The sequence below is a fragment of the Mustela putorius genome, unplaced genomic scaffold (assembly GCF_011764305.1).
Source record: "Mustela putorius furo isolate JIRA1106 unplaced genomic scaffold, ASM1176430v1.1 tig00003909_pilon_pilon_pilon, whole genome shotgun sequence".
NCBI lineage: Eukaryota > Metazoa > Chordata > Mammalia > Carnivora > Mustelidae > Mustela > Mustela putorius.
This window is the reverse complement of record NW_025422057.1, coordinates 7,220,999-7,245,482: the sequence shown is the minus strand read 5'-3', so window position 1 is coordinate 7,245,482 and position 24,484 is coordinate 7,220,999. Positions and strand designations below refer to the sequence as shown.

Here is a 24,484-nt window from a genome sequence, read left to right as displayed (position 1 = left end):
TAGGCCGGGCCTTCCGCAGCAGCAGCAGCACGACCTGGGGCGCACGGCCCTGTGGGGGGCCCAGCTGGCAAAGGCAGACTCCCCTCCCGCGCCTGACTCCGGAATCACATGGAGCCGGTGTCTCTGCTCTGCCGTCCTGGGGTCTCTGGCTCCTGGATGGACAGAGAGGCCAGGCCCCTCCACCTCCAAACACGCACCCGTGTACACACACGCGTTGCCCTGGGGACCGGGCATATCAGACGGTGCCTCAGAGGGCTCCCTCATGCCCACGGCTGTGGCCACACACAGTGGCTCGCTCCCCTTCACGCATCAGCCTCTGGAGAGCTGAGATGTCTGTTCGCCCCATCTCACCACCCTGACCGCGAGGCTCGGAGGGGAGAGGAGGGCCCGGCCTCGGCCCCTGCCAACCCAGAGCCACTGCTCCCGTGGACAGAGTGGGGAGCCACCAATCCACCACAGCCGACAAACCACGCAGCAGGCTCCCAGAGGCTGGGTACTGAACCAGGAAGCTTTATTTACACAGTAAGAGTAACAAGCAAATTCCTGAGAGACTAGAGCGGCTCTAGTGCAAGACAGTTGTGGCCCGCGTGGGAGGACAGGCAGCCGTGGGCGGGGGTGGGGGTGCAGGCCCAGTGCCTTCTGCACACATGTGGCTCGGCCCCCGGCGGGCTGGCCCAACGCCACTCGCTTCGGCTGCCTCACTATTGGGGGTTCAGCAGCCCCACGGGCGGAGCCTCTGGAAAGCACGCTACAGCCCCCCCAGCAGCTCCTGGGACATCTCCTTCACGCACTGAAAACACAACCTATTTGCCAAAGAGACTATGCTAGAACAGACTATCCTACCTAGCCTACGAGATCTCTGCTGTGGTCTGGGGGGCGGTTTGCATTATCTTTTCTCTTTAAAGATTAGGCAATGTCTTCTCTGACTGGAGCCAGCAGGAGAGGTTTGACCAGCTGCGCGGCTGTGGCAAGATGCGGCGTAACTACCTGTACGGGGCGGGGTGGGGGGCGGAGTGCCTGGGCCACGGCAGCCACGGCCCAGCTGGCCACGGAGTGTGCGTGACTTGAACCTCACGGGCAGATGTGGAGGTGCAGGCCGGGCCCACGGCAGAGCGTCCAGGGCTCTGTGTTAAATACCACGGAAGCTCCCTGAGACCCGCAGCGGCCCGAACCCGCCGCCCAGGGAAGCCTCCGCTGGAGCAGGGAGCTCGCGCGCCACCCTGTGCACTAGGAGACCCATTTGAACATTGGGATTTTCTTTTCAACGTGGACTTTTCCTTTATTTAAATTTTCTTTCCGTGTACAAATTCACAAAACTTTCCTGCTACAAACATTTTGATGACGAGTAAGGCTTTCTGAGAATGAAAATCTATGGGTGATCGGCACAAGCGCCCCCGTGGCCTGGACATCGTGTCTGCCTGCGGGCCCCGCGCCAGCCCCGGCCTCCACCGCGAGTAAGGCAAGAGGGTTTGTGGTAAACGGTTAAGGCCACCGACCCCGGCCCGGCCCAGGCCCTGCGGGCAGACAGCGGCTCTTGTCAGTCCTATGGCCGTAGCAGATGCTCCTTCTGGAGCAGGTCGGGACACACGCAACAGGGAGCCTCTCCTCCCCACCCTGCTCTCTGGGAGCTACAACCCTGCGTTCATCCTTCAGGGTCCCCGGGCAGGCAGGTGGCTAGTCCAGGCCTCCCTTCCAGCTCGGAACTCCCTGGGTCTCCTTCAGAGGCAGGAGCTCACAGGCATCCCCTAGGAGAGGCAGGGCCTGGACGCTGACGGGGCTCCTCCTGGCGAGCGTGCCAGCCCGCCCACGGCCCCGCGGGGACAGGCACACGCAGCCAGAGGGCGAGCCTCCCTCCAAGAACCTCCAGACCAGAAGTCCCGGCGTCAGCAGGGCCGAGCGGGACACGCCTGCCTGGACGGCAGAGCGGCACCTTCTGCACAGGGCGGGTGCTCCAGCCAAAGGGGAACGTGAGACGACCGGAGGGCATTTCTTTCTCGGAGCAGAAGGGACAGTGGCCACTCTCCCCGCACTGCTGCTGTGGGCTTGCGCTAGGAGCTTTGGCAGGAGTGAGGACAGCAAAGACGGGCCTGAGGAGGCTGGAGGGCCAAACCCTGCCTGGGGCTGGAGTAGCTTTTGCCCGAAAGTGCCACAGGACTGGGTTTGAGGGTCGACGGGACCAGCTAGGGCAGAGGTGGGAAGGCTTGGCCTTCCTTGCCACAAGGCCTGAGAACGGGGAAGCAGCTGGTGGGTGGGGTATGCAGGCAGGTCGCCCACCCCACGGCGCTGTGCCACACACCCACCACCTCAGGTGCCTGCCCAGCTGACCCTGAGGAAAGGCAGCCGGTGGGGGGGGTCACCACTCAGGCCCGTCTGGCTCACCTCAGTCCCTCACTGTGCTGTGGACCAGGAGATGGGACCCCGCCTCTCCTTCCACAGGAAGGAGGTTTAAGAGACCACACTCCCTCAGTGGCCCCTCTTGGTGTGGGCTGGGTGCCAGTACTGGGTGCCAAGGTTTCTGAGGACAGGAGTCACCAGAGTGTGCTCTCCCAGTTTGTAACTCAACGACCCCAGCCCCCGCTGGCTTTGCTCTAAGAAGATGTGGCCTCCATGACCTACTAGGGGGGGACGAGGCATGATGGCAGGCCCACCCAGAGCCACCGGCTCCCTGCTTTGGCTCTTCGGGGTCCTGAGGGGACGTGCCTTTGGTGGGAGCCACTGAAGGTAACTGGTTCCGGCCCCAGGACCTTCCCTGTGTCCACACAACCATGATGCTATCTGACCTGAGGCTTTGAACACAATCTGGGATTGTGTTCACTGAATTGAGATCTTCTCTACAAGCATCTTATGGCTGATTTTTAAGAAACACCACCCCAGAAATCAGAACTTGAGCACCACGCTTTTCATTGAGGCAAACCGTGAAGCTGTGAGTACAGTTTCCCAAACAGGGTCTTTCTTTTGGGGAAAGAGAGTGAGAACCTTCGTACTCACTCTGTGCACGTGAGGCCTTCACTGTCCACAGAAGATGAGCAAAAGCAAGGAGACTACGAATGTGCCTTTGTTACGTGTCAGCAAACTCCAGAGAATACACCGGTTATTTTTAGCTGTAGTGGGGAAAGGAGCCACTTGCTCATAAGCCGACAAAATTGCTATTGTCTGAGGAAGATGCCAAGTTTGCTACAAGCCAGAGTCCAAGAGAGCAGAGCCCGTGTGGTGTGTCTGCCAGCCGGGCTTCCTGAGAGCGAAACCTCAGGGGGTCGGGGTTGGGGAGGGGTGGGGCGGGGCACCCCTGCAGCAGGGCATCCGCAGGGGTGCCTGGAGCTGGGGACCGTGCATGCGCCCTGCACTCTGTGCCCGCCATAGGGACGCTGCGTGGAGGCGCTCTGCTCCCTGGGCTGAGCAGCAGGGGCGCTTGTCGGGGGCGGGGGGTGCACTGGGATGAAGGCCAGCATCCCACCAACCAGCGCCAGTGTGCTTCGAATACGGCAGGCAGCCTTGCGGGTCCCCGGTCCAGCCCACAGGCTGCCTCCACCCCTGAAACGTGCACAGGGCCTGGGTGCACGGACCTGCTCACAGCTCCTGCCTCCCGAGGACGTTTTCAAGAAGTTGCCCGTTACTGGTGACCTCTCCCGGCTCACCTGAATCCAGCTGATCCCCCAGGGACAGGTTGGCCACAGAGAATGGCTGTCACGTGCCAGCCCTGCCCAAGCGGTTCCCGGAGCGGCAGAGAGCCACAGGGTCAGGCTCTCCACGCCACGGGCGAGGCAGAGAGTTCTGTCTTTTCACCAACAGACCCACCCACGTCTACCCAACGCAGACGCCTCCAACAAGCAGCCCGAGCTGTTCCCCAGGCCCCCAGAGTTCCGACATGGTGCCCCCCCACCCCGGCACCCCAGGGCCTCGGTCTCCCACACTTGGAATTAAGGCCAAATGGTTCTGATGTTACTACAAAGGAAAGCGTCTCCCGAACCTTCCCAAGCCTGAAGCAGGGAGACCTGGGAGAGAAGGCACGGAATACAACGGACTGAAGGAGGCTGTGGGGCCGACCCCCCGGAAATGAACCTGAGCAGGAGGCCTGGAAGGGCCCGACCCCGCCAGACGGCCCTGAGCACGCGCCCACCCCCGCCAGCCCCACAGAGCACAGAGCAGCGGACCCTGCGGGACCCGGCAGGGCGGCTGGCGAGGAACAGGGGGGAAGGGGCCCAGCCCACGAAGCTGCTCTCGGGCTCCCGCGGCCCCTTGGATGGCCGTGGCCGTGGCCGCTGTGCCGGTGAGGTGCGGGGGCGGGCGGCTGTGCGGCGTGGCCGGGCCTGCGGGGGGCTCCCCGCCTCAAGTGTCCGCCGCCCCTCAGTTGTTCTCTATCTGTTCAATGTCCAACTCGCCGTCCAGGGAGCAGGGGCTGTTCCCGGCCGCCCCGCGGTCCCGCCAGGCCGAGGCCGGCCCCCAACTCCGGGCACAGCCGTCGCCCAGGCCGCAGCCGCCCGACTCCTCACAGCACTGCTCCTCCTCGCAGGCCGGCTGGTCGTCGAAGGCTGGGGGCAGAGGCTCGGGGACCGGGGTCCCGGCGGGGGTCCTGCCCCCCAGGCTGGAGGCGGAGGCCGAGAGCAAGGCGGTCCAGGACCTGGTGCTGCTGACGTGGAGGGCAAAGGGGCTGTGCGGGCCGCAGTCCTCCATCCCCGCACTCAGGCAGCTGAGGCTGCTGAAGGTCTGACAGTTCTGTGGGGAGACAGACACACGGGTCAGCCGGCGTCCCGCGCCCATCCCAAACGCAAGGGCTGTACGGCCCAGACGGCCGGCCGCAGCCCCTGGGGCCACCTGGTGAAGGGTCCGCTGGGCGGCGGAGGCCCACCAGCGCCCGGCCTCCCCCAACATCCGGGCAAGAAGAGGGGCCGTCGGCGAGTGGGCGCGAGGAAATATGCCCCGGCCAGTGAACACCGGGTTAACACACACAAAATCCAGTTACCCAAAAATGAAGAAAAGGGCCCGAGCTTGACACCACCCAGGCGAAGGGAAGCCGCGGCGAGAAGGCCGGGCTCTGAACCCGGAGCAGGCTGCGCTTCCCCAGGGCGAGCTGGCGGAAACGGCAGGTCGTCGCTGGCGGATGCCGCAGCTCTGCGGGCCGGGTCGCTGGGCTCGCCCGCCGGGGGCCTCAAGCAGACCCTCAGCCTCCCTGGCCCCGGCTGCCTCACCTGTTAAGAGGTAAACAATGGTCCCTACCTGTTCTGTAGGGCTCTTTGAGGGCCCAGTGGGAAACGGAGGCCGCCTACCAAGTACTGCCTGTGTGGGGCCAGCCCGGGGAGGGAGGCAGCCTGGGGGCTCCCTGAGTGGCAGGTGCAGCTCCAACAGGACCCCAGGGTGCTTGGGGACCTCTGGGGGCAGGCCCAGTCCTGTGCACAAGTGGGTGAGGTTAAACGCCTGCTTTCACCACAGAGCACGACTTGGGACAGAGGGGTATGACAGCTGGGGGTGCCCACAGCCTCGCTCTGGGGACCCCCCAAAGGACCAGCAGCCATACAGTCTCCTCTCAAAGGGGACCCAAGGAGAGATGGGCTAGAGGGCGGAGGAGAGGCCTCTGGGGCGTGAGGTGGGGACCGGGAGCGCCGAGATCACAGGCGTGTCCCAAGGGCCCCGGTTCTTTCACAGGCTGCGGTGCTCACACACGCTCGGCGGTGCTCACACACGCTCGGCGGTGCTCACACACGCTCGGCGGTGCTCACACACGCTCGGCGGTGTTCACACACGCTCGGCGGTGTTCACACACGCTCGGCGGGAGGACGACCCCCGGCTGTCATGGCAAACGAGCGGCTGAAACAGGATCAGCCGACGGAAAAGAAAAGCCACCCTCTCTGGAGGAAGTGGCTGGGCCTTTCTTGGGCTCGCTCATTGTTCCCGAACGCTCCGGAGCAAACTGGTCTCATGGGTTTGCTTTCCTTGGAATCTTGTGACTAACCAAGAAAGGTGAAGCCCGGAGGGCGGGGGTGGGGGGGTGGGGGGTGGCGCCGGGGGACTCTGGGAGCCCGGCTGGGATCAAAGAGAGAAGGGCCAGGCCACGGGTGAGAGCTGTGAGGCCTGGCCGGGCCTGGTGGAAGCCCAGGTCACGGTCCCCGCGGACTGGGGGCCCTCCCGTCCCCTGGCCTGGGGTGCCGTGGGGTTCAGCAAGGCCACCGTCCACACGGCGCACATTCCGTTCCCCACCGCTGCGGGGAGCTGGAGACGGCTCCCAGACTAGAGCGTGATCTGACTCTTGGCAGGTGGAGGCCCCAGACGCCCGCGATGGGAGGGTCTGGGGGGCCCCTTCTGCCTTCCAGATGGGAGGGTCTCGGAGGCCCCTCCTGCCTTCCAGCCACTCTCTTCTCCTGCCTAGACCTGAGCCAGGACAGAAGGAAGTGGGCGGATGGCCTTGTCTGGACAGTGTTGTCAACCTCCACCTCAGCCCGGGTCCCCAGCTGCTCTGCACACAGAGTTGCAGAAGCAAGGTGGGGACATGTCTGGAGCCCAGGTACCCAAGGAGCCCGACCCAGCCCTGCTGCCGGGCTGCACAGTCAGCCTCTTGGCCCTAGAGGAGCTGTGTTGTGTGAGGACATGCAGAGAGTGGCGAGTGACACCTGTTACAGAGTAATAATGTCTGATGTGAGCCGGATGTGCTACGAAGGGGGTCACAGGCAGTGGCCCTGGGGATCACCCACGGCCGTTCACCCCAGCATGCCGGACACCTGCTGGGAGCCCCAACGTGGCAACAGTGGGAAGGCTGGCGAAAACCTGAACAGGAAGCGCTCCCGAGTCTGCGTTCACCCTCCCTGGCTGCTCAGACTGCCCCCCCCCCCCGCCACAGATCCTGGGTGGGGGGCAGCAGGGTAAAGGTGCAAGTGGAGGGGGTGGAGGACTCTGCGTCTGGCTTTATGGCAAATGTGACCGTCTGTGTCTGCACACTAATCAGGTTAAACATTAGCCGCACCAGCAGCAGGGCGCTGGGGACCCCAGTCTGCTGGGACCTTCCTGCCTTTGCCTAATGTAGTCCCTGGAGAGAGCTGAGGAGGGACAGGCTATCACAGACCTGGGCTCTGCCACCAATGAGTACCAGGGTCTCACACAAGAGCCTCCGAGCTACGGACCTCAGCACACCCGGCAGATAAGGGGTGGCCCAGGGCACCTGGGGCCACCCTGCGGCAGCTGTCTGGGATAACGAGGTCCTTTCTGCTTTGCAAGAGGGCAAGAATCTGCCAGGTGTGGTTGGTGAATGTTGACACAAGCATGCCCCAGGGTGTCACCGAACCACACCCCTGAGAAGTCCTCAAAGGCACCTGCTGCTTGACTGCAAAGCCAATGTCACCTTGAAAACTTTGTTGACTCAAAACTCAGCCATTTCAGCCACAGTCTTGGAAAAAATGAGACTAGCCCGCCGAGTGCCCCAGCTGGTGGCAAGTCCCACCTGCCAGGGAGGAACGTGACCGACACAATGCGGCAGTGTACGTCCTGCCCGGACTCCAGCCCGGGTGAGCCTACCCTGTGCCGACGCCCAGGGCCCAGGGCTACCTGTGCCCACCGCGCCCTGGGGGCAGGGTCCTGCCCAGCCTCTCCTGCCAGCTCACACTCCCCAGAAGCCCGGCTCCCACAGAAGAACACTGCCCGGGCCTGTTGGAGGCCCCGAGGCCTGCGTGCCCTCAAAAATGTCTGGGGAAAAGCTGCTAACAAGTTCAAAGCGCCACATGAACACATCATTCCATGGTGAAATGGTTGCTCCGGGACAAACAGTCCCCCACCCCAAACTCTGCTCTCCTGAGGCCCAGCCCTGGCCCAGGGATTGGCCACCCACTTGGGCACAGGCCTGCTCAGGTAACCAAGATCAGAAGCAGCCATCGCCGTGGCCTCAGGCTAGTGGCTGGAAACACTGTTCAGCACCCCAGTCCTAGAGTCTGGGGCAGCTTCCAAAAGGGGCCCCTAAACGTCAAGATCTTCCCATCAGATCCGCCAGACAGCTCTAGCCAGCCACATTCCAGCCCACCCCAACCGTCCCCCGGGGTTTCACAGCCAGGAGCAATGGGCCCCTCTTCCGCATTCCTACATCCTCCTGGGTGGGAGGCCTTGGCCCGGCCCTGGGGACAGAGACAAAGGTCCTCACCTTCCGCGGTGCAGCCCCAGTGAAAGTCTGTGTGGTCCTCCTTGTAGACAGAGGCCCACCAGATCCTGGGCAGCAACAGCACCTCATCTGCCAGGCCCAGTTCCCTTCTCGACGCCCAGTCCCTCCCCCGCCCCCCAACCACCCACACTGTGGAGAGTCCAGGAAGGTCAAGGTCCCTCCAGATGGACTGGTTTCCTGCCCCCAGGAAACCCACATTACCTCAACAGACACTCAGCCCCAGCTTGCTGCATGCACCAACTTGGGCCCCAAGCTCACGTCGCTCCTCTAGTGTCACTGCTTTAATGCTAGCCTAGAGGGGCACAATGGAGGGAGCCCAGAGTCGTCTACAAGCTGAACTGCACCACAGGCTTTACCAATAAAGACCCAGAGCATTAAGTCTGGTGGGTAGGGAAACAAGAGACTTCTCCTGAGAAGAGTTCCAGGATGCCAGACGGTGGAGGAAGCGGTCGGGGGATCCCACGCAAGGACAAGGGCAAACGTGGACTTTTGGAGTGCCAGGTCCCCTTTCTCCCGACCGTCCTACCCTGAAGAGGGCAAGCTCTTCTCATGCCCGTCTCCCTGGCCACCCCCCAATGCCCTGAACCCCCCCCACGCCTGAACCTAGCACGGGCGGTGGACCAGTCGGGAAGGAGCTTCTGGAGTTGGAGGAAGTGGGCCCAAGTCTGGCTCCCCCACTGCTGACTTTCCAGAACAGCAATGTGGGTCCTGGCCAGAGGCCGGCTGCAGGAGCACGGCCGGCTGTTTGCTGGGACCCCTCTCCTGGGCTATTCTGTGTCCTGGGCATAGTGTCCCCACAAAGCGCGCCTTAGAGCCTTACAGCTAGCACTGAACTGGGACAACACATGCCCCCCGAGGCACACGCCTTCCCAGACGAGCCCTGCGAGAGCCCCCCACTCCAGCTTTGGCTGCTGGACTAGACAAGCACACCTGGCTTTTCCTCTGTGGAAGCCTGTCCCCCTCTTTTCAATCCAGCTTTACAGATCTCTCTGTGTCACAGATTTGGAGGGAGCTACCTCTACTCCCTCTAGAAAGAGGGCCCTAAAGAAGCCCAACTTACAAGTCAGGATCATCGGACCCAGAGCCTTCCTGGCCTGAGCTGCCCGGGGCCTTGCAGTCGCTCTGCTGGAAGTTGCTGGGTCCAGGGCTCTGGCGAAGCAGAGGCCGCTTCCTTCCCAAACAGACACTCTGATGAGAACACAACTCTCCAAGCATCAAGAGAGCACCAGACCACGAGGATGGCTAGTGGCCTGGAAGTTTTCTAAGTCTCATTTATGCTGGACGTTGGCATAGAAACAATTAAGGAGGCAAGACATGAGATTTCCTGGGGGTGGGTTTGTCCTTTGTTGTTGGTGCTGTTGTTTTTAATGTCTTGGAGAAGAAAAAAAGGTCCCAGCACATGCTGGGCCAAACGAGAATCCATCTCTGGCAAATCTGAATTTTGCATGAAGGCCAGCTGTCTCAGAGGAAGCTCCGGGGCCCAAGGAGTCAGGTTGGGGTGGGGGGGCAGCTTCTGCCAAGGCTGCCCAGGGTCAGCACTGTTGGGCGGGGGGCAGCGGGGTGACATGCTGGGGCTTGAGAGGCCTGAGCCCAGAGGCACGGCCTGTGCTGGACACTGCTGCTCAGGGCCCTGTAAAGGCTGGCCCTTCACTCTGTGCTCCTTATCATCGTGGCCCTGCCGCAGCCCAGCTCACACTTCTGTGCCAGGCGGGTCAGCTGCTCGCACAGGCCTGTGTCAAGGCCCAGCCCATTTCTATGAAATGCTTACCTTTGGACTCTACAAGAGGCAGCCTTTTCGAGCCTAGACTGTTTACCCACAGAAACAAGGGAAACCCAGATAGGCCTGCAAAAATAGGAAACAGAGTTGCCCCAAGGGGAGCCTTTGGGGCCCAGTGAGCCCTGCTGATTTGGCACTGGCTACCTGGGGCTCTCTCCCAGATCACAGGTTCTAGAATCAAAATCCCAGGGAGCCAGCAACTATCTCTGGGGCATAATGACAGCCCTGGCAGTTACTAGGATGTCCCTGGCTTCCTGGACCACCACTTCCACAATTTATTTCTGCAGAGGCCACACAAGTTTACTGAGCACCTCTCTACCTGGCAGGCTCTGTTCACCCAAACCCCATCTTTGCATCATCCCCTCTGGAAGCCATCCATGAGCCTGTGTGTGCCATGACTAGCCCCACGCAGCCCTGACCTGCACCCCACTGCCTGGCTCGGGTGCCCGCTCACGCGAGGAGCTCAAAGCAGCCTGGGAGCATAAGGGAGGGCGCACGTGGTGAGCCCCACCTGGCTTGGCTTGCACGCTTGCGCAGCCCGGAGGGCCCCAGGCTGCCGGGGGCAAGGCCAGGCCTTGGTGGCCCAGAGCCCAGCAAGCCCTCTGAATGGTGCCCCCCTCCCCGGGCCAGGCCACACTGTGACAGACACAGTTTCTGCACCGGGACCCCAGGGGGCAGATGGCCCGTCCGGACACAGAAGGTATGGAAGCCAATGCGAAAGGGCCTTCCAGCACTCTGGCAATCAGAAAACCAACATTTTGTTTCTGCGGCATGCGTCCCAGCCAGCACACACTCAGGACAGGACTTGTGAAACCACCTTGCTCTCGGGTTGGAGTAAGGAGAATTCCTTGCCTAACAAAAGTCCAGGGGCCTTTCCAAAGCACACAGGGCTCTGGCAGGAGGCCAAGGCTAACATGCTGCCGGGATGCCTAGGGTGTCGGGGGCAGCTCCTACAGGAGCAGGACTGGAGAGCACGGAAGGGCATGGTTTCTGTCCAGATGCCTGGAGCTGGGTGATCTGAGGGCCACATCGGGACGCAGGGAGCAAAGACTACAGAGTATCGGGCCCTCGCAGCTCTGTGTCCCTGTTCCAAATAGTGACTTTCGGAGAAAGAGGATCCTTTATGGAAAAATGAGCAAATCGTCAACCAGTTTAACAACTGCATTTTGCAGACTGGCAGACAGAGGTCAAGACCAGGGATTAGGACTCGCCCCCAGTCGCATGCCTAGCTGGCATGCGACCAGACCTCTGACTTCCAGGCTGCGCTCTGGAGAGCAGCTGATCCTCAGGCAGAACAGCGGCCCAGAAAAGGCTAGACAAGCCAGGGCTGGAATCCCAGCTCCTGGGTGCCCTTTGTGGAACCCTGGCAAACCATTAAACTTCTGAGCCTCAGTTTCTCATTTGTACCAGGAGGCTAAGAAGAGCCCCAAAGTCCTAGCACTGTCTGCAGAAATGAGAGCACCGAGACGGCCAATGACGGCGCCGGCGACCCTGAGCCCCTGCCGCCCGCCCCCGCACCTCACTCGGGCCCAGAGGGCTCAGGTTTTGGAACAGAATCTGTACCACAGGGGGCCAAATCCAACTGCCCTTTTAAATTTTTTATTTATTTGAGACAGAGTACGAGAGACAGCACGAGAGCAGGTTGGGGGCCGAGGGAGAAGCAGACTCCCCACTGAGCAGGGAGCCCGATGTGAACATGAGCCTCGAACTCTGGGATCATGACCTGAGCCGAAGGCAGAGGCTTAACCCACTGAGCCACGCAGGCGCCCCCAACTACCCCTTTTTTTTTTTTTTAGATTTTATTTATTTATTTGACAGATCACAGGTAGACAGAGAGGCAGGCAGAGAGAGGAGGAAGCAGGCTCCCCACTGAGCAGAGAGTCCGATGCGGGGCTCGATCCCAGGACCCTTGAGATCATGACCTGAGCCAAAAGCAGAGACAACACACTGAGCCACCTAGGCGCCCCCCAAATGCCCTTTTTAATCCAAACCTGCTTTCAGAAGTAAGAAGACATGGCAGTGGCACAAAAGGTACAATCTCTGCAGTCTTGCACGAAGTAGAGTAACACGGTGTGCTGTAGACAGGAAGACTTGGATCTCAAAAATGTGCAAATTCTCCCCAAGTAAATTCCTAAACTGAATGCAATCTCAATGTAAAATATCAATAGCACACAACCCCCTCCCACCCAACCATCTTCAAACAAAGTGATTCTCAAGTTTTTAATGGAAAATAAACAGGAGGGGTGCCTCGGGGGCTCAGCGGTTGAGTGTCTGCCTTTGGTTTGGGTATGATCCCGGGGTCCTGGGATTGAGCCCCACACAGGGCTCCCTGCTCAGTAGGAAGCCTGCTTTTCCCTCTCCCACTCCCCCTGCTTGTGTTCCTTCTCTCACTGTCTCTCCGTCAAATAAAGAAATAACATCTTTTTTAAAAATTAAAAAAATTAACAGGAGAGATTAATCAGGAAAACTGTATGGAACAGAGGAGACACTCTTTCTACCAGATACAAAGGCATATATGAGAGCCTCAATAATGAAGAGTTCCCTACCACGTGCGGACGCGCAGAGACTGAGACATCCCCTCAGTGCCTCAGCACCCGTGCCGGTGGCATCTCCGAGCAGAGAGTAAAGGACAGAATTTTCAGGCGCTGGTGCTGAGATGAATGGGGGCCATTAACAAAGAAAAAGAAAAGCTGGCTCCATACTCAGGCCACATCCATGATAAAGTCCATCCACGAGGGCCAAACACTGCAGGATAAGGCCCAGAAACATGGGAGAATTTCTTTATCATCTTGGGATAGAGGGACCTTTCTCAAACTCCACATCCAGATTCATAAAATAGTAAATTCTATAAAAACATACACGGGTCAAAAAATGCCACAAGCATCAGAGGGAATGTAAAATTGTATGGCCACTTGGTAAAACAGTCTGGCAGTTTCTCAAAACATGAGACGCAGAGCTACCATGTGACCGAGCAGTTCCACCCCTATAGGTACATACCCAGGAGAAGGAAAGACATGTCCACACAAACATGTGAGCCCGATGTTCACGGGCCATCACTGACCACGCTCCCAACGTGGAGACAACTGCGCTGTCTGCCCACAAAGAACGGATCAGCAAGATGCAGTCTGTCTGGATGATGGAGCACTGTCCGGCCACAGAAGGAGGAAGCCATGACACCTGCTGCCACAGATGCGACCACGGAGACATCAGGCTGAGTAAGGAAGCCACACGAGAGACCACGTGCCGCATAATCCCGTTTACACGGAAAGTCCAGAACTGGCTACTTCCCATCCAGAGGGTCGATTTTAGGTTGTCTGGGGCTGCGGAGTGGCTGAGGGTGATGGGAAGTGATTACTGGAAGGTATGGGGCTTCTTTGGGGGATGGTGAAGTGTTTTAAGATGGGCTACAGTGACCCGCTGGCACACTGACGGGAATATACCCATTCAGGAATATATGAAAACCACTAAAATGTGCACACTTTTTCCCCCCAAGATTTTTAATTTATTTTTTAAACGCATTTTTAATCTCTATGCCCAGCATGGGCTCTCACTCACATCCCTGAGATCAGGAGTCACATGCTCCACCCACTCGGCCAGCCAGGTGCCCCTGAACTTGTACACTTTAAATGAGTGGAGGGTACAGCATGTGAATTGTATCTTAATAAAGCTGTTAAAAAACGGCAAAAGCGAAGCCCAAGACAAAGAACAAATTAGAGATCAAGATCTATAACTCATACGCCAGGAAAAACTCATCTCCCTAATACACCACTGAGAAGAAAAAGAGCGATAATAACTCAACTGTTTTAGAAAGACAAATGAACCCAGCTCAGGACACCTGCAGCTTTCAGAGAGACAAGAGCAGAGCTTGACCGCCGACGGAAAGGAAACTAAGGTGTCGCGGAGAGACCATGTGTCACTCATCCACTTGGCAAAACTCACGTGTGGCCGGTGTGTCAGTGGGGACATGCGCCACCTGCAGAAAACATTGGGGGGCGTGGCTCCTATAACGTCACTGGGGCCACACCCTCAAGGTGACACACACATGCCACTCTTGGCCTAGCGGCCCTCCTGGGGGACTGCATCTCCAGGAGGCCCCACCTGCATGTCTGAGAGGACGCAGGAGCTCCGGAGCTCACTGCTGCGCACGCCCGCACAGGCTCGGGGGCCCAGGAGGGCGGCCTGGGAAAGAGGGGCCATGGTCACAGGACAGGACATCCTGCAGCTTGGCTCTGACACAAAAACACCTCCCGGGTCTGTCATTTTAAGAGAGCAAAGTGCAGAAGAGTAGATAAAGCAGGTAATCTTTTGTGTAAGAGAGGGGAAACAAAAAAGGGAAATTATCCTCTGCTTCTATTTGCATAAAGGAGTTCTAGAAGGATCACAAGAAACCAAGTAGCAGTTAACCTGAAGGCAAGACTCCCCACTATTATTTTAATTTTTGAACACATGAAGGTACTATCAAAAAACAAAATATATATGTATGTGTGTGTTAATTTTAAGAGGAGAATACACACGGAGTTAGAAATTCCGAGAAGGATGACCCACAGGCCCAAATCTTATTCAAATGGTCACTTCCATTTTCAAAAAAAAGGAGGCCCCCCCAATCTCCATATTAAAGCATTTTGATGTTTCTTCATCAAAGTTCTTTTTGGCTTCCCTTCTTATTGGCAGGAACGAGGCTTGTGCATTTCTGAAAATCGAACTTTGCAGAACTGGGGGGGGAAGAAAAGCCCCTACCAGCCCCGAGTTCCTGCACTTAATAATCACCAAATTAAATCTGAGGTTCATACAAGCACGGGATGTGAAAACACCAAGCAGCGCCAGCCCCGGACGGGCCAGTGGGCCACACATGTGCCAGACCCCTGCGTGTGGGCGGGGGGCGAGCGGCGGGCTCAGCGGCCCGAGGGCGCTTCCACAGAACACGGCTGGCGGGGCCGGGGCATCCCTGGAAAACCTCTCGCTGCCGCAGAGGTTCGCGTGGCTCCCTGCCCGCCGGGCAGAGGCTGGTTTGGGGCTTCCTGCTCCACAGGGGAGCAGGGCCAGGCTTTGTGGGCAAACCCAAGGTGGGGCTGGGGGGCTGCTTGGTGCCCCGAACCTCTGCTCTCCGACGCGACGCCGCGTCCCCCGTGCAGTTTGGTGGGTGTCAGCCGCTCGCTCGGAGCAGCTGCCTGGCCCTGCCAGCGGGGGGCGCTACGAGGAGGCTGCGAGTTTGCCACAAGGGGGTGGGGAGGCACAGGCCCTCCAGCCTGCCACACTCCAGCCCCGGCGCCCCGGGGAGGGGACTCTAGGACACACGCCGGAGACGGACATTTGGGCCTGGCGTCCAGGATCGTGCTGTGCGGCCCGGAGCCGCCGTCTCCACCGGCCGTGGTCACTTCTCCATCTGACAGAGGAGACGCAGAGACAAAGCTCCAGGTGTCAACTGCAGCCGCACTGTCAGCTGGGTGGGGGACCGCATCTCTCCTCGCGGCAATAAAGTCTGAGCCATGAAGGTAAGCACACGTCGCAGGAGCACAACTACCGGATTTACCACATGGAAAACGACAGAAGCGACGTCGAGAAGCTCCTCAGGGGCTGCCCCTTTCAGCTGACAAGGGCTCCCCACCTTGGGATGAGCCTGGCTTCCCAGGGGGCACCCACAGCCCTGCCTGCTCCCAGGAGCCACCACCTGGCTGGTCACAGACAGCCCCGGCTCTCCCACCACTCGGCGTTTGTGATGTAGCCAGAGTGGGAGGGCAAGCCTGGGAGCAGGGCTGTCCTGGGGCCCGGAAGAAGGGGTCCCCTGCTCTGCCAAGCTCCTCTGAGAAGAGGCCCCAGGGGACGTGCACAAAATGTCCAGCGGCCCTCACTTCCGCAGCACGAAGCTGGGCTTCCTCCCTAAACCCAGAGGAGCTCCTCACCACAAAGGGGCCCGTGGCAGACGACCTGGGCCCCCTCCCAGATCTGTGACTTGGTCAAAGGATAGGAGTCCAAGGGCGACGGCTTCCCGCGAAGGCGCGGCAGGCAGGAGAACAGTCCGCAGAAGGGGCATCAGACACGACGTCCAGGCACCACTCAGGAGGGTCTCGGGCAAACCCGCCCTGCTCTGGGCCTCCAGCTGCCCTCTGTTCTGGGAACGGATGGGTCCCAAGGGTCGCCCCTGCTGGCTCGGCCTCCCAGCAGGCTGCAGAAGGCAGGAGGCAACAAGCATCCTCCGAGGACCGCGTAACCCGAGATGCCCCTGGTGGGGACGCAGGCACCTGGCCTCGGGCTCCAGCCTGCCACACGCTGGGTGTGCCCTGGGAAAGTCCTGCCAGCTCTGGGCCCATCTGTGCAATGACAGAGTCGCTCTGCCTGAGCCCGGGGTGTCCCCGCTCTGCCCAGGAAGGCCGCTGTGCCCAACCAGGTTTGACATGACTCAAGGCCTGGCCCCAAATCCAAATCAGAACTCTTCCTCGGCCCCAGGGGCCACAGACAGCCGCTGAGGCCAGACCTTGTTCTAAGCTCCAGACCTAGGGGGTCCCGTGAATGTCCTCACGGGCCTCTCAGCTCATCAGGGCTCAAACCTGACCCAGCACTTTCCTCCTCGAGCCTCTGCGAAGAGCAAACATCTCATGGCAGCAGCCCCAGCCCCAGCAGCCCTGTTCCCACCTCACCCGCGGCCCCCCTGCCCCCTCAGCTCCCTCTGGGGCTACGTTCCCCCAGCCAGGATCACCCTGTTCACAAACCTCCTTCCCCTTTGGAACGCAGCCACAACACCCTCCCCGGCCTCCCGCACGCCGTCCTGGAGCCCCCAGGCCCACACCCACGGGCTCTGGAGGGACGGGCTGGGCTCCCGGGCACAAGGCTGAAGCAGCCACCAGCTGCGGGGGAGCCCTGCCCCTGCCGTCAGGCCAGGTCTCCCTCAGCTCCTTATGCAACTTAAGCTTCACTTTCCCTCTCTGTAAAATGGGGAACTAAAACTGCTCTCGTGGGGCCGTGATGGTGAGGAAATCAGATCACGTGGGGGCCGACTCCGTGGGCTTCGACACCGCTTCATGGTACCCAGCTGTGCCAGGATGGAGGCGCCAGGAGGAAGCAGCGGCAGGAGAGCCTTTCACCCGCCCGGACTCACAGTGACAGCAGAATCGCAGGCATGCTGGGCAAAGGGGCGGCGTGGGCCCACACTGGCCACTGGAGCCCTGTGGGGGCGAGGAGCAGCAGCGGCCCAGCCGGGCTCAGCCAGCATGTCCTGGCTTGCCCGAGCCCGGCAGGTGGCCACGGACATGCCTGCTGGCCTTGGGTGCGGCAGGACATTCCTGGGCACATTCTGCTTCTCAGGGCCGGCTGTCCCCACCCGCAAAGCCAAGATGAGTGGCAGGGACGCAGTGCATGGGGTCCTGGTCCTCCTAAGCCCGAGGCCCCATGAGAGGACTGCCTCACCTGAGGGCTTCACTTTGGGGTAGGGCAGAGAGTCACCAGGGGGACTCATCCTGGTCTCTGGCCCACCAGTGCCCTTCCCAGGACAACCCGCATTCCAGTTCCCTCTCTCCAACCAGATCCAGTGCTGCGGCATGCAGGGCCTGCATCTCGGAGGAGCTGGACAGCAGACCTGGCTCAGAGTCCCAACTCTGCCCAGTGCCCCATGGGTCACCTGAGCAGGTCTCATCCCCTCTTGCAGGCTCCTCTGAGCCGCAGGAAGAATGACTGGAGCCACCGCAGAAGCCAGAGGGTGCACAGATCTGGGAGGCTGCGCTGTGCTTACTGGACTTCTAGATGCTCCTGGCCACCAGCCCAAGGCACGCCTCGGTCTCTGCTGACCGGGCACCCCTAGCGCAGGGGCTCCTGGGCTGCAAGGGTGGGGCAGCTTGGGAGGGGGCTCTGGCTTCTCCTACAGGACCAGGCCAAACCTAGCCAGCAGGAAATCCAGAGTCCAGGCCAGGAGCAGGCATCTGGGAGACACTGGCTTAAAGGGCACCAGAGGTCCCAGGAGGGCCATAAAGGCCTGTTGAGGAGGCCCGGCTTCAACAGAAAGGGTGTGGCCCGGAACATACCCCGATGGACGGCAGCGTCTGCGTTCTCTAGCTTAGCGACTCTGGACGAGTCCTTTCCACTCTTAGAGCCAGGATGGGAATCACGACCCTGACCTCATGCGGAAGGGTGCGTGTGGATGGCCCCGTTAAGGCATCCCTGTGCTGAAAGAATGTAGTTCCCACTGGGAGGCCTGACCACAGACTCCGGAAGCGCTGGCCAGGGCGGGTCTCCGTCCCTTTGACTTTCTCAGGGACACACCTCGGCATAACTGTTAATTTCCTGATAGGCTTATTTTTTCCCTTTCTATTTTTTCTCCTTTGTTCGTTACTGTTTAAATGTTTGGCAGGATACACAAACACGGCACCCACATCTCAAGAGGCTCCTAGAAGGCCCAAGAAGCCCTGACCCTCCGAGCTAATCTACCTGAGGTGGATGCCCAGGCCCCCTCCTCCCCCCGAGACAGGAACTGTCGGCAGCCCCGTGTATGCCTGGACAGCCCAAGGCTGACTCCGCAAACTCCAACAGAGGGGGCAGTGGCTGGGCCAGGCTCAACCCAGCTCTGTCTGGTCAAGGCCTGTGCCCTTACCCATCATGCCAGAGAAACTCAGAATAGAAACCCAACCTGATTTCTATCCACCTAGAGCCACCAGCAATCCTCACCTGGTACTGATACCAATTCCAAAGGGACAGGGACTCCCAAACAGCTCCCGGGGAATGTGCAGGGCCGGGAGCTGCCCTAAACCACTCTCAAGTCCAGACACTTCTTCATGTATAGAAAACTGACTCACAAGGCTGAGCGATCGTCAATCCCGCCCGTCCTCCCCTGGAATCTTATCTTGCTCGGGAACAAAGTCAGCATTTCTGGGGGCTCATTCTTGTGTCCTAACAGCTGCGGAGCCTCCCATGACAGTAGGGCTAATGTTTACGGAGCACTGACGGCGAGCGTCTTCACAGGGACTGCCCTCTGAACCCGCACAACCACCCCGGTGCGGGGGGCGCGGTGCCACTGGTGTCGGGGGTCCGAGGCCACCTGGGGAGCAACTGGGGAGGACCTGAACCCCGGCGGTCTGCCGGCAGGGCCGGGGGCCCAGGCGCCGTAAGGAGGGAGCCAGGGGAAGGACAGGGCCTCCCTGATCCAGGACACCAGCGAGGTGGCAGCCAGGCCAGAGGCTGGCGGGAGGGTGCGCCCAGGCTGACCCCACGCGGGGCCAGGCCCTCGGCCAGATGGGAGGAAAGGGCAAAGGCCGTGAGTGTATCACTTCCCTCTGCAGCCCTCCCCCAGGTGACGAAGGACGTGTCAGGGCGAAACGGCTGAACGTGCAGGAGGCGGCGAACCAGCAAGACAAAACCAAAGGAAGCAGCCGAGGGCCCGCACAACATCCTCCGTGCGCAGAGTCCCAGGCTTCCGGCGGGGCCTCCAGGTCAGCCCTCGGCCCTCGCTCCCTTCTGTCCCGTGGATATAAACGCGCGCACATGCAGGTGTGCGGGCATCTGTCTCCCGCTCACACTCACACACACACACGCATACGCGCACGCACAGCACCGCCATCTTGTAATTGCTTCAAGATGCTGTGATTCCTATACTGATGATGACACGGTCCGTCTGACTCTGAACCCCAGTGGCCCTCCTGGTGCAGGAGGGTGAGGCGAGCTGCAGCGGGACACAGGACGTGCCCACCACCAGGCCACCAGCTTCCAGGCCTGGGGCCCCAGGCTCTGGCCTCACACCAACCCTGGCTGAGCCCAAGTCAGGAAATGAGCCTACTTCTCTCTTGCAAAAATAAAAATGTGTAACACTTTGGAAAAAGCACAGAACCCAGGGGGAAGTCCCTCACTCTCCATCTGCAAGTGGCTGCCACAAAAGGGGCAGCCACACTGTGTGTCACGGGCAGAGGCCCGCGTTCACCTAGAACGGGGAGCCCGGAGCCATGGGGACCTCGAGCGATAAGGTTCTCAGATCCCTGCGGAGCTGCCACCACAGCCTAGGACAAAAGCAGACAGAGGCTGACCCACCCCCAAGAGAGGTCCTTGCCCCTGGGCCTCCTTCTGCCCTCCATCTTCCAAGCACAGATTTAGGTGCGTCTTAAGAAAACCAGCTGCTGACATCTCCCTTGAACTGTGCACCTACTAAGTGCAGACAGCAGAGACTCCGTACCCGTGGCCTCACTTGCTCCCCTACGACCCCCAGGAGGGGCCCCCCAGGAGGCAAAGTTCAGCCTCCACTTTGGGATGAGGAAGCTGAGGAGCCTGTAAGGTCAGTGAGCAAGCGTGGCCCTTTCCCATCTGAACGAAACGCACCCGTGCACCTCAGGGGACAGGGAGTCTGGGGGGCCCTAACCGGCCGGTCACTGCAGTCACAGCCAGTGGTCATGTCTCTGGGCTCGGGGCGGCACATACTGACTGTGCCGAGGTTTAGCAGCAGTCGGCCCAGCAAGCAGGTCAGGGATCCTAACAAGGCTGGGGCCCCAGACGAGAGGGGGTGAAAGCTGAGCCCGTGGACAAACCCACAGCGACAGACCTTCCCCTCTCGCCAAAATCTCTCCTGGAGGCCAGAGCAGGCCAGCTCCAAGGTTGGGGCAGAGGGGCCAGGGGGATTTTGCCGTGACAGCCCAGACAGTCCCAGAGGCCACTTCTCAAGTCTGGCCCCTCCCCTCCATAGGAGGACCGGCCTGGGTGCGGGGGACACCCTGATGGCCTAAGAGACAGACGGTGCTCAGGCTGGCTTTGAGGCATCCGGCTTAGGCACAACAGCGGCCAGGCTGACGTCCTGCCAGCAGTGTCCCCACGTGAACAAGGAACCTGAGATCCTGTGGGTCAGCACCCAACCCAGACATATGTACCCTCACAGTTATGTTTCTCTCTTTTGCACTTAACACTGGTTCTCACTGCAAAACTAAGTAGAAACCAAGAGGTTTCCGCCAATCCTGCTGGCAGGGTCGGGGGCGTCCAGGATAAACCCCTTTAAATTGCGGCATAAAGCTCTCCAGCGGTCCGGCTGAACAGCCTTTCTACTTCCCGCTTTCCCTCACGCTCCCTCCCTCTTTAATCTTGCCATTGTCCCCTCCAAGAGAGACCTCATAGTGTTCCCATGAAAGCAAGAAAAATGGACGTTCCAGAAGGTATTGTGGGACCTGCCTGGGCAGAATCGCTCACATGCCTTTTTTCTCACTATTAGCTTGAGATGATCTTAGAGAAAGAAAAAGAGGGAGACAGACAGACACACACACACACACACACACACACACACACACACACACACAACACAAAAAAGTCCCGTCCTCCACAGCCGGTGAGAAATAAAGCCACTCTCTGTCTCTTGAGACGGACATCAATTGTCGGCGCCCAGGTTAGCGGGGAAGCAGAGAATCACGCGTCCCGCTCACCCGGCTGAAAACAAGAAAGCAACCTTCAATTGATTGGGGGAAAGAAATTAATTGCAGCTTTAGAAAAACCTTTTCTCTCGGGCAGGGCCCAGGGCCCATTGAAGCCCAGGCTGCCCGGCGGGGCTCCGGGCGGTTACTGCCATTCACGACGCGCAGGTGGCGGACACATTCCCAGGGCTCCTCGATGAGGGGACCGCGCGGCGCCTTTCAGCGAGGGCTGCCGGCATCTATACGGGGCCACTTAAATCAGTCTGACGCTCTGAAAGGCTCCACCGCTCGCGGCCCAGGTCCGGCCGCCCAAACAGAGCCCCGGGAGGGCCAGCGGGCGGGCGCAGGGCCGGGAGGACGGTGCCAATTAAAAAGCCCAGCCTGTGGGCCATTCTCTCCCTCATTTTCATTCCTACAGCTACATTGTGTCCACTGGCAGTGGATTCCAAAAGCAAGGCAGGCCGCATTCACCTCCCAGGGCTTCCAAGCCGCCATCCCCAAACGAGGCTAATTAAAACCGTGGTCCGTCCCAGGCTGATCCTGGGGTGGAGCAAAGACAGAGGGCTCAGGAGACAAGGCGCGACTGTTGAATGCCCGGCTCTTCCAGCGGCGACTGGCAGGCTGGGAGGAAGGGGCCTCTGGAAGGAGCAGGGCCTGCCTGGGCATCCGCCCCTTGGACCAGTGGAACATTCTAGAGCTCCCTGCATCCTCTGAACCTCAGGAAGACAGGGCAACCCTGGTATAGGTAGGAATGGGCCCTGTTGCAGGGCTGACACGCCTCTGGGATACACCTACCATCCATGCCTGCTCCCAAGACACCCGGGGACAGCAAGCCAGGGAGCTAGGGGACGCGGACTGTTGAGACAGTCATGATTGGTGCAAAGAAGGGACCCAGGCCTGGCCCCATTTTGGCTGTTTATCCAAAGCTCACTCTGTCCCCCCAGGCCTGTTTCAACTGGAAAGCAGTGAGGATACGTGCTCCCTTGCAGAATTGCTGGGCTAGCATGTACATGGCGCACACAGCCATGCCCTGTGACTGCCAACACTGAGACCGCTAAGCACAGCACTGCCCAGTGGCCACCACCGTCAGAAGCTCTGCCAGCAAACCAAGGAGCTCTGGCTCCATGAGAGCCAATCAGAACCCCCAGAAGTGGACGGGGGTGCCCTTGCTGCCCTGTGGCCTCCCTTCCCGGCGCCCTTCAGAACTCCAGGACAGCGCCTTGCCCAGCAATGGATGAAGACACGGGGGCAACTCTGTTCTTTTGGCAAAACGCATGTTAATTCCGGCTGACCTGTGTGGCACTCGGCAGCTCTTCTCCAAATTACCAGGGTATCTGAGCTGTATGAGGTCCGCCCCAAAGAACGTCTCCGAACTATACTGCTCAAAGGTTTGTGCCATAGAGGGAGGCTTGGGATGTCTGTTTCCCAGATGATGTCGGGAGGGGGCTTCTAGGGAGATGAGCAAAGCCCGAGAGCTCGACTGAAGAGGGCAGGCAGGTGCCGGGGATGGCAGAGGCGATCGAAACGGCAGAGAGATGCGGAGGCGGGCAGCCGGAGCCGCCTCTGGTCGGGATACTGGGAGATGGAAGGGACGGTGTCTCGGGTCCCGCTACTATGGGGACCAGCACTGCTGGAGCACCTGCCCCGCAGGGGGTGAGGATGGCCCCTGCCACACCCAGATTCCGAGGGGTCTGCCCCTCCAATCCTCCGCTGAATGAGAGGAAAAGGAGCCAGGTGTATGCATGTCTGTCTACAGGGCAGAAGTCAGGCCCTTGAGACAAAGACCCCAACAGTGGTCACCTCCCTTGGGGCTAAGAGCAGCACAACAGTGACCAGTCTCCGTCTCAGCGGGGGAGTCCCTGGGTGCCTCTGTGGCCCTTTGAGGAGCTGGCTGAGCCCTCAGTGCAGGAAGGGGCAGCCAGGCCCAGCGGGGGCTCTCCATCACCGTGCTCTCTGATCACGCCCTGCTCTGATCTCACCCTGCCCCTGCTCCTTTCTCCTCTTCCTCAGAAGGAGACCGGGGACTAGTGGTCAGGCTTCCATTTTCTAAATTTTTTAAAGTTGAAAATCAAGAGTCATAACAAAAACAACACTGATCTTGGGGGCACCTGGGTGGCTCAGTGGGTTAAAGCCTCTGCTTTCGGCTTGGGTCATAATCTCAGGGTCCTGGGATCGAGCCGCATTGGGCTCTCTGCTCAGTGGGGAGCCTGCTTCCAGCCCCCCTCTCTGCCTACTTGAGATCTCTGTCTGTCAAATAAATAAATAAAATCTTTAAAAAAAAATTTAAAAAACAAAAACAACACTGATCCTAACCCAGTGCTTCCTGGGGCCCCACTGAGAGGGGCAGCCTCGGCCCCTGAAACGGGCTCTGGGGCTGGGATGAGCGGGCGGCAGCTCCCTCCCTCCCGGCTCCTCCTCCAGCCTCCCAGGAGGGGCCAGCTCTCAAGGCAGACAGGTGATGGTAAGTCGAGTAGGGCTTGTGCCAAGCAGTTGCTAAGACGGTTCCAAGAACCCTGAAGTCCTGATTAATAGGCAAGATGGCTCTGCTTTGGCAATGGGACGCTGGCGCTTTTTCTCATGAAAGACAGCAGTGCACGCTGCTGGCAGCTGCCTGGCCAAGTGCCTGCTCGCCTGCTCTTCCTGGAGGGGCTCGGGCAGAGCGGGCCGACGAGCCCGCAGACAGCAGCGCCGTGGTTCCCAGCTCCTGGGGCCGCAGACTCTGAGACAGAAAACATGGGCCAACAAAGCCAACACACCCAGCCCAGGGGCAGCAGGCCTTGTAACCCCTCTTCAGGTAACAGGAGGCCCCACGGCCCAGCTCATCCCCCCGGCGTGGTGCTCCTGCCGAGTAGGGCCTAGAAGGCACTGCTAGTTCAGAAGGCTCAGATTTCCGGTCGGAGGCCAGGCACGTAACAGGGCCCCAGAGACTGCAGCCACCAGGGAGGCCAAGACCTTTCAGTCCAGTCTGTGGATCTCCACCTACACTACGTCACCGCAGGGACTGTCCGGACTCCGGAGGTCACGGGGACTGTGGGCGTCAGGTGGGAAGAAGCACGGATCCCACAGCACAGGACAGCCCCTCGCCCTCCAACAGAGAACCATCCAGACCAAGACACCAGCAGTGCCGAGGCTGAGAAGCTCTGGTCTCCCTGTGGCAGCGTCGCCCCCCGGGACACGTGAGGGCAGCTCGCTTGCGCCCAGGCACTTGCC

General features: G+C 59.9%; 1 protein-coding gene across 2 annotated transcripts in view; it reads right to left on the bottom strand.

The window, feature by feature from the left end:
* Window positions 1-490: 490 nt before the first annotated feature.
* The window catches only part of FAM53B (family with sequence similarity 53 member B), a 72,906-nt gene continuing 48,912 nt past the window's right edge, over window positions 491-24,484 (bottom strand). For both annotated transcript variants that reach the window (XM_013055717.2, XM_013055718.2), the window contains one exon: window positions 491-4,713. In XM_013055717.2, the coding sequence (XP_012911171.1) occupies window positions 4,345-4,713 (369 nt within the window). In that variant the 3' untranslated portion in view covers window positions 491-4,344. The remainder of the gene's footprint in view (window positions 4,714-24,484) is intronic.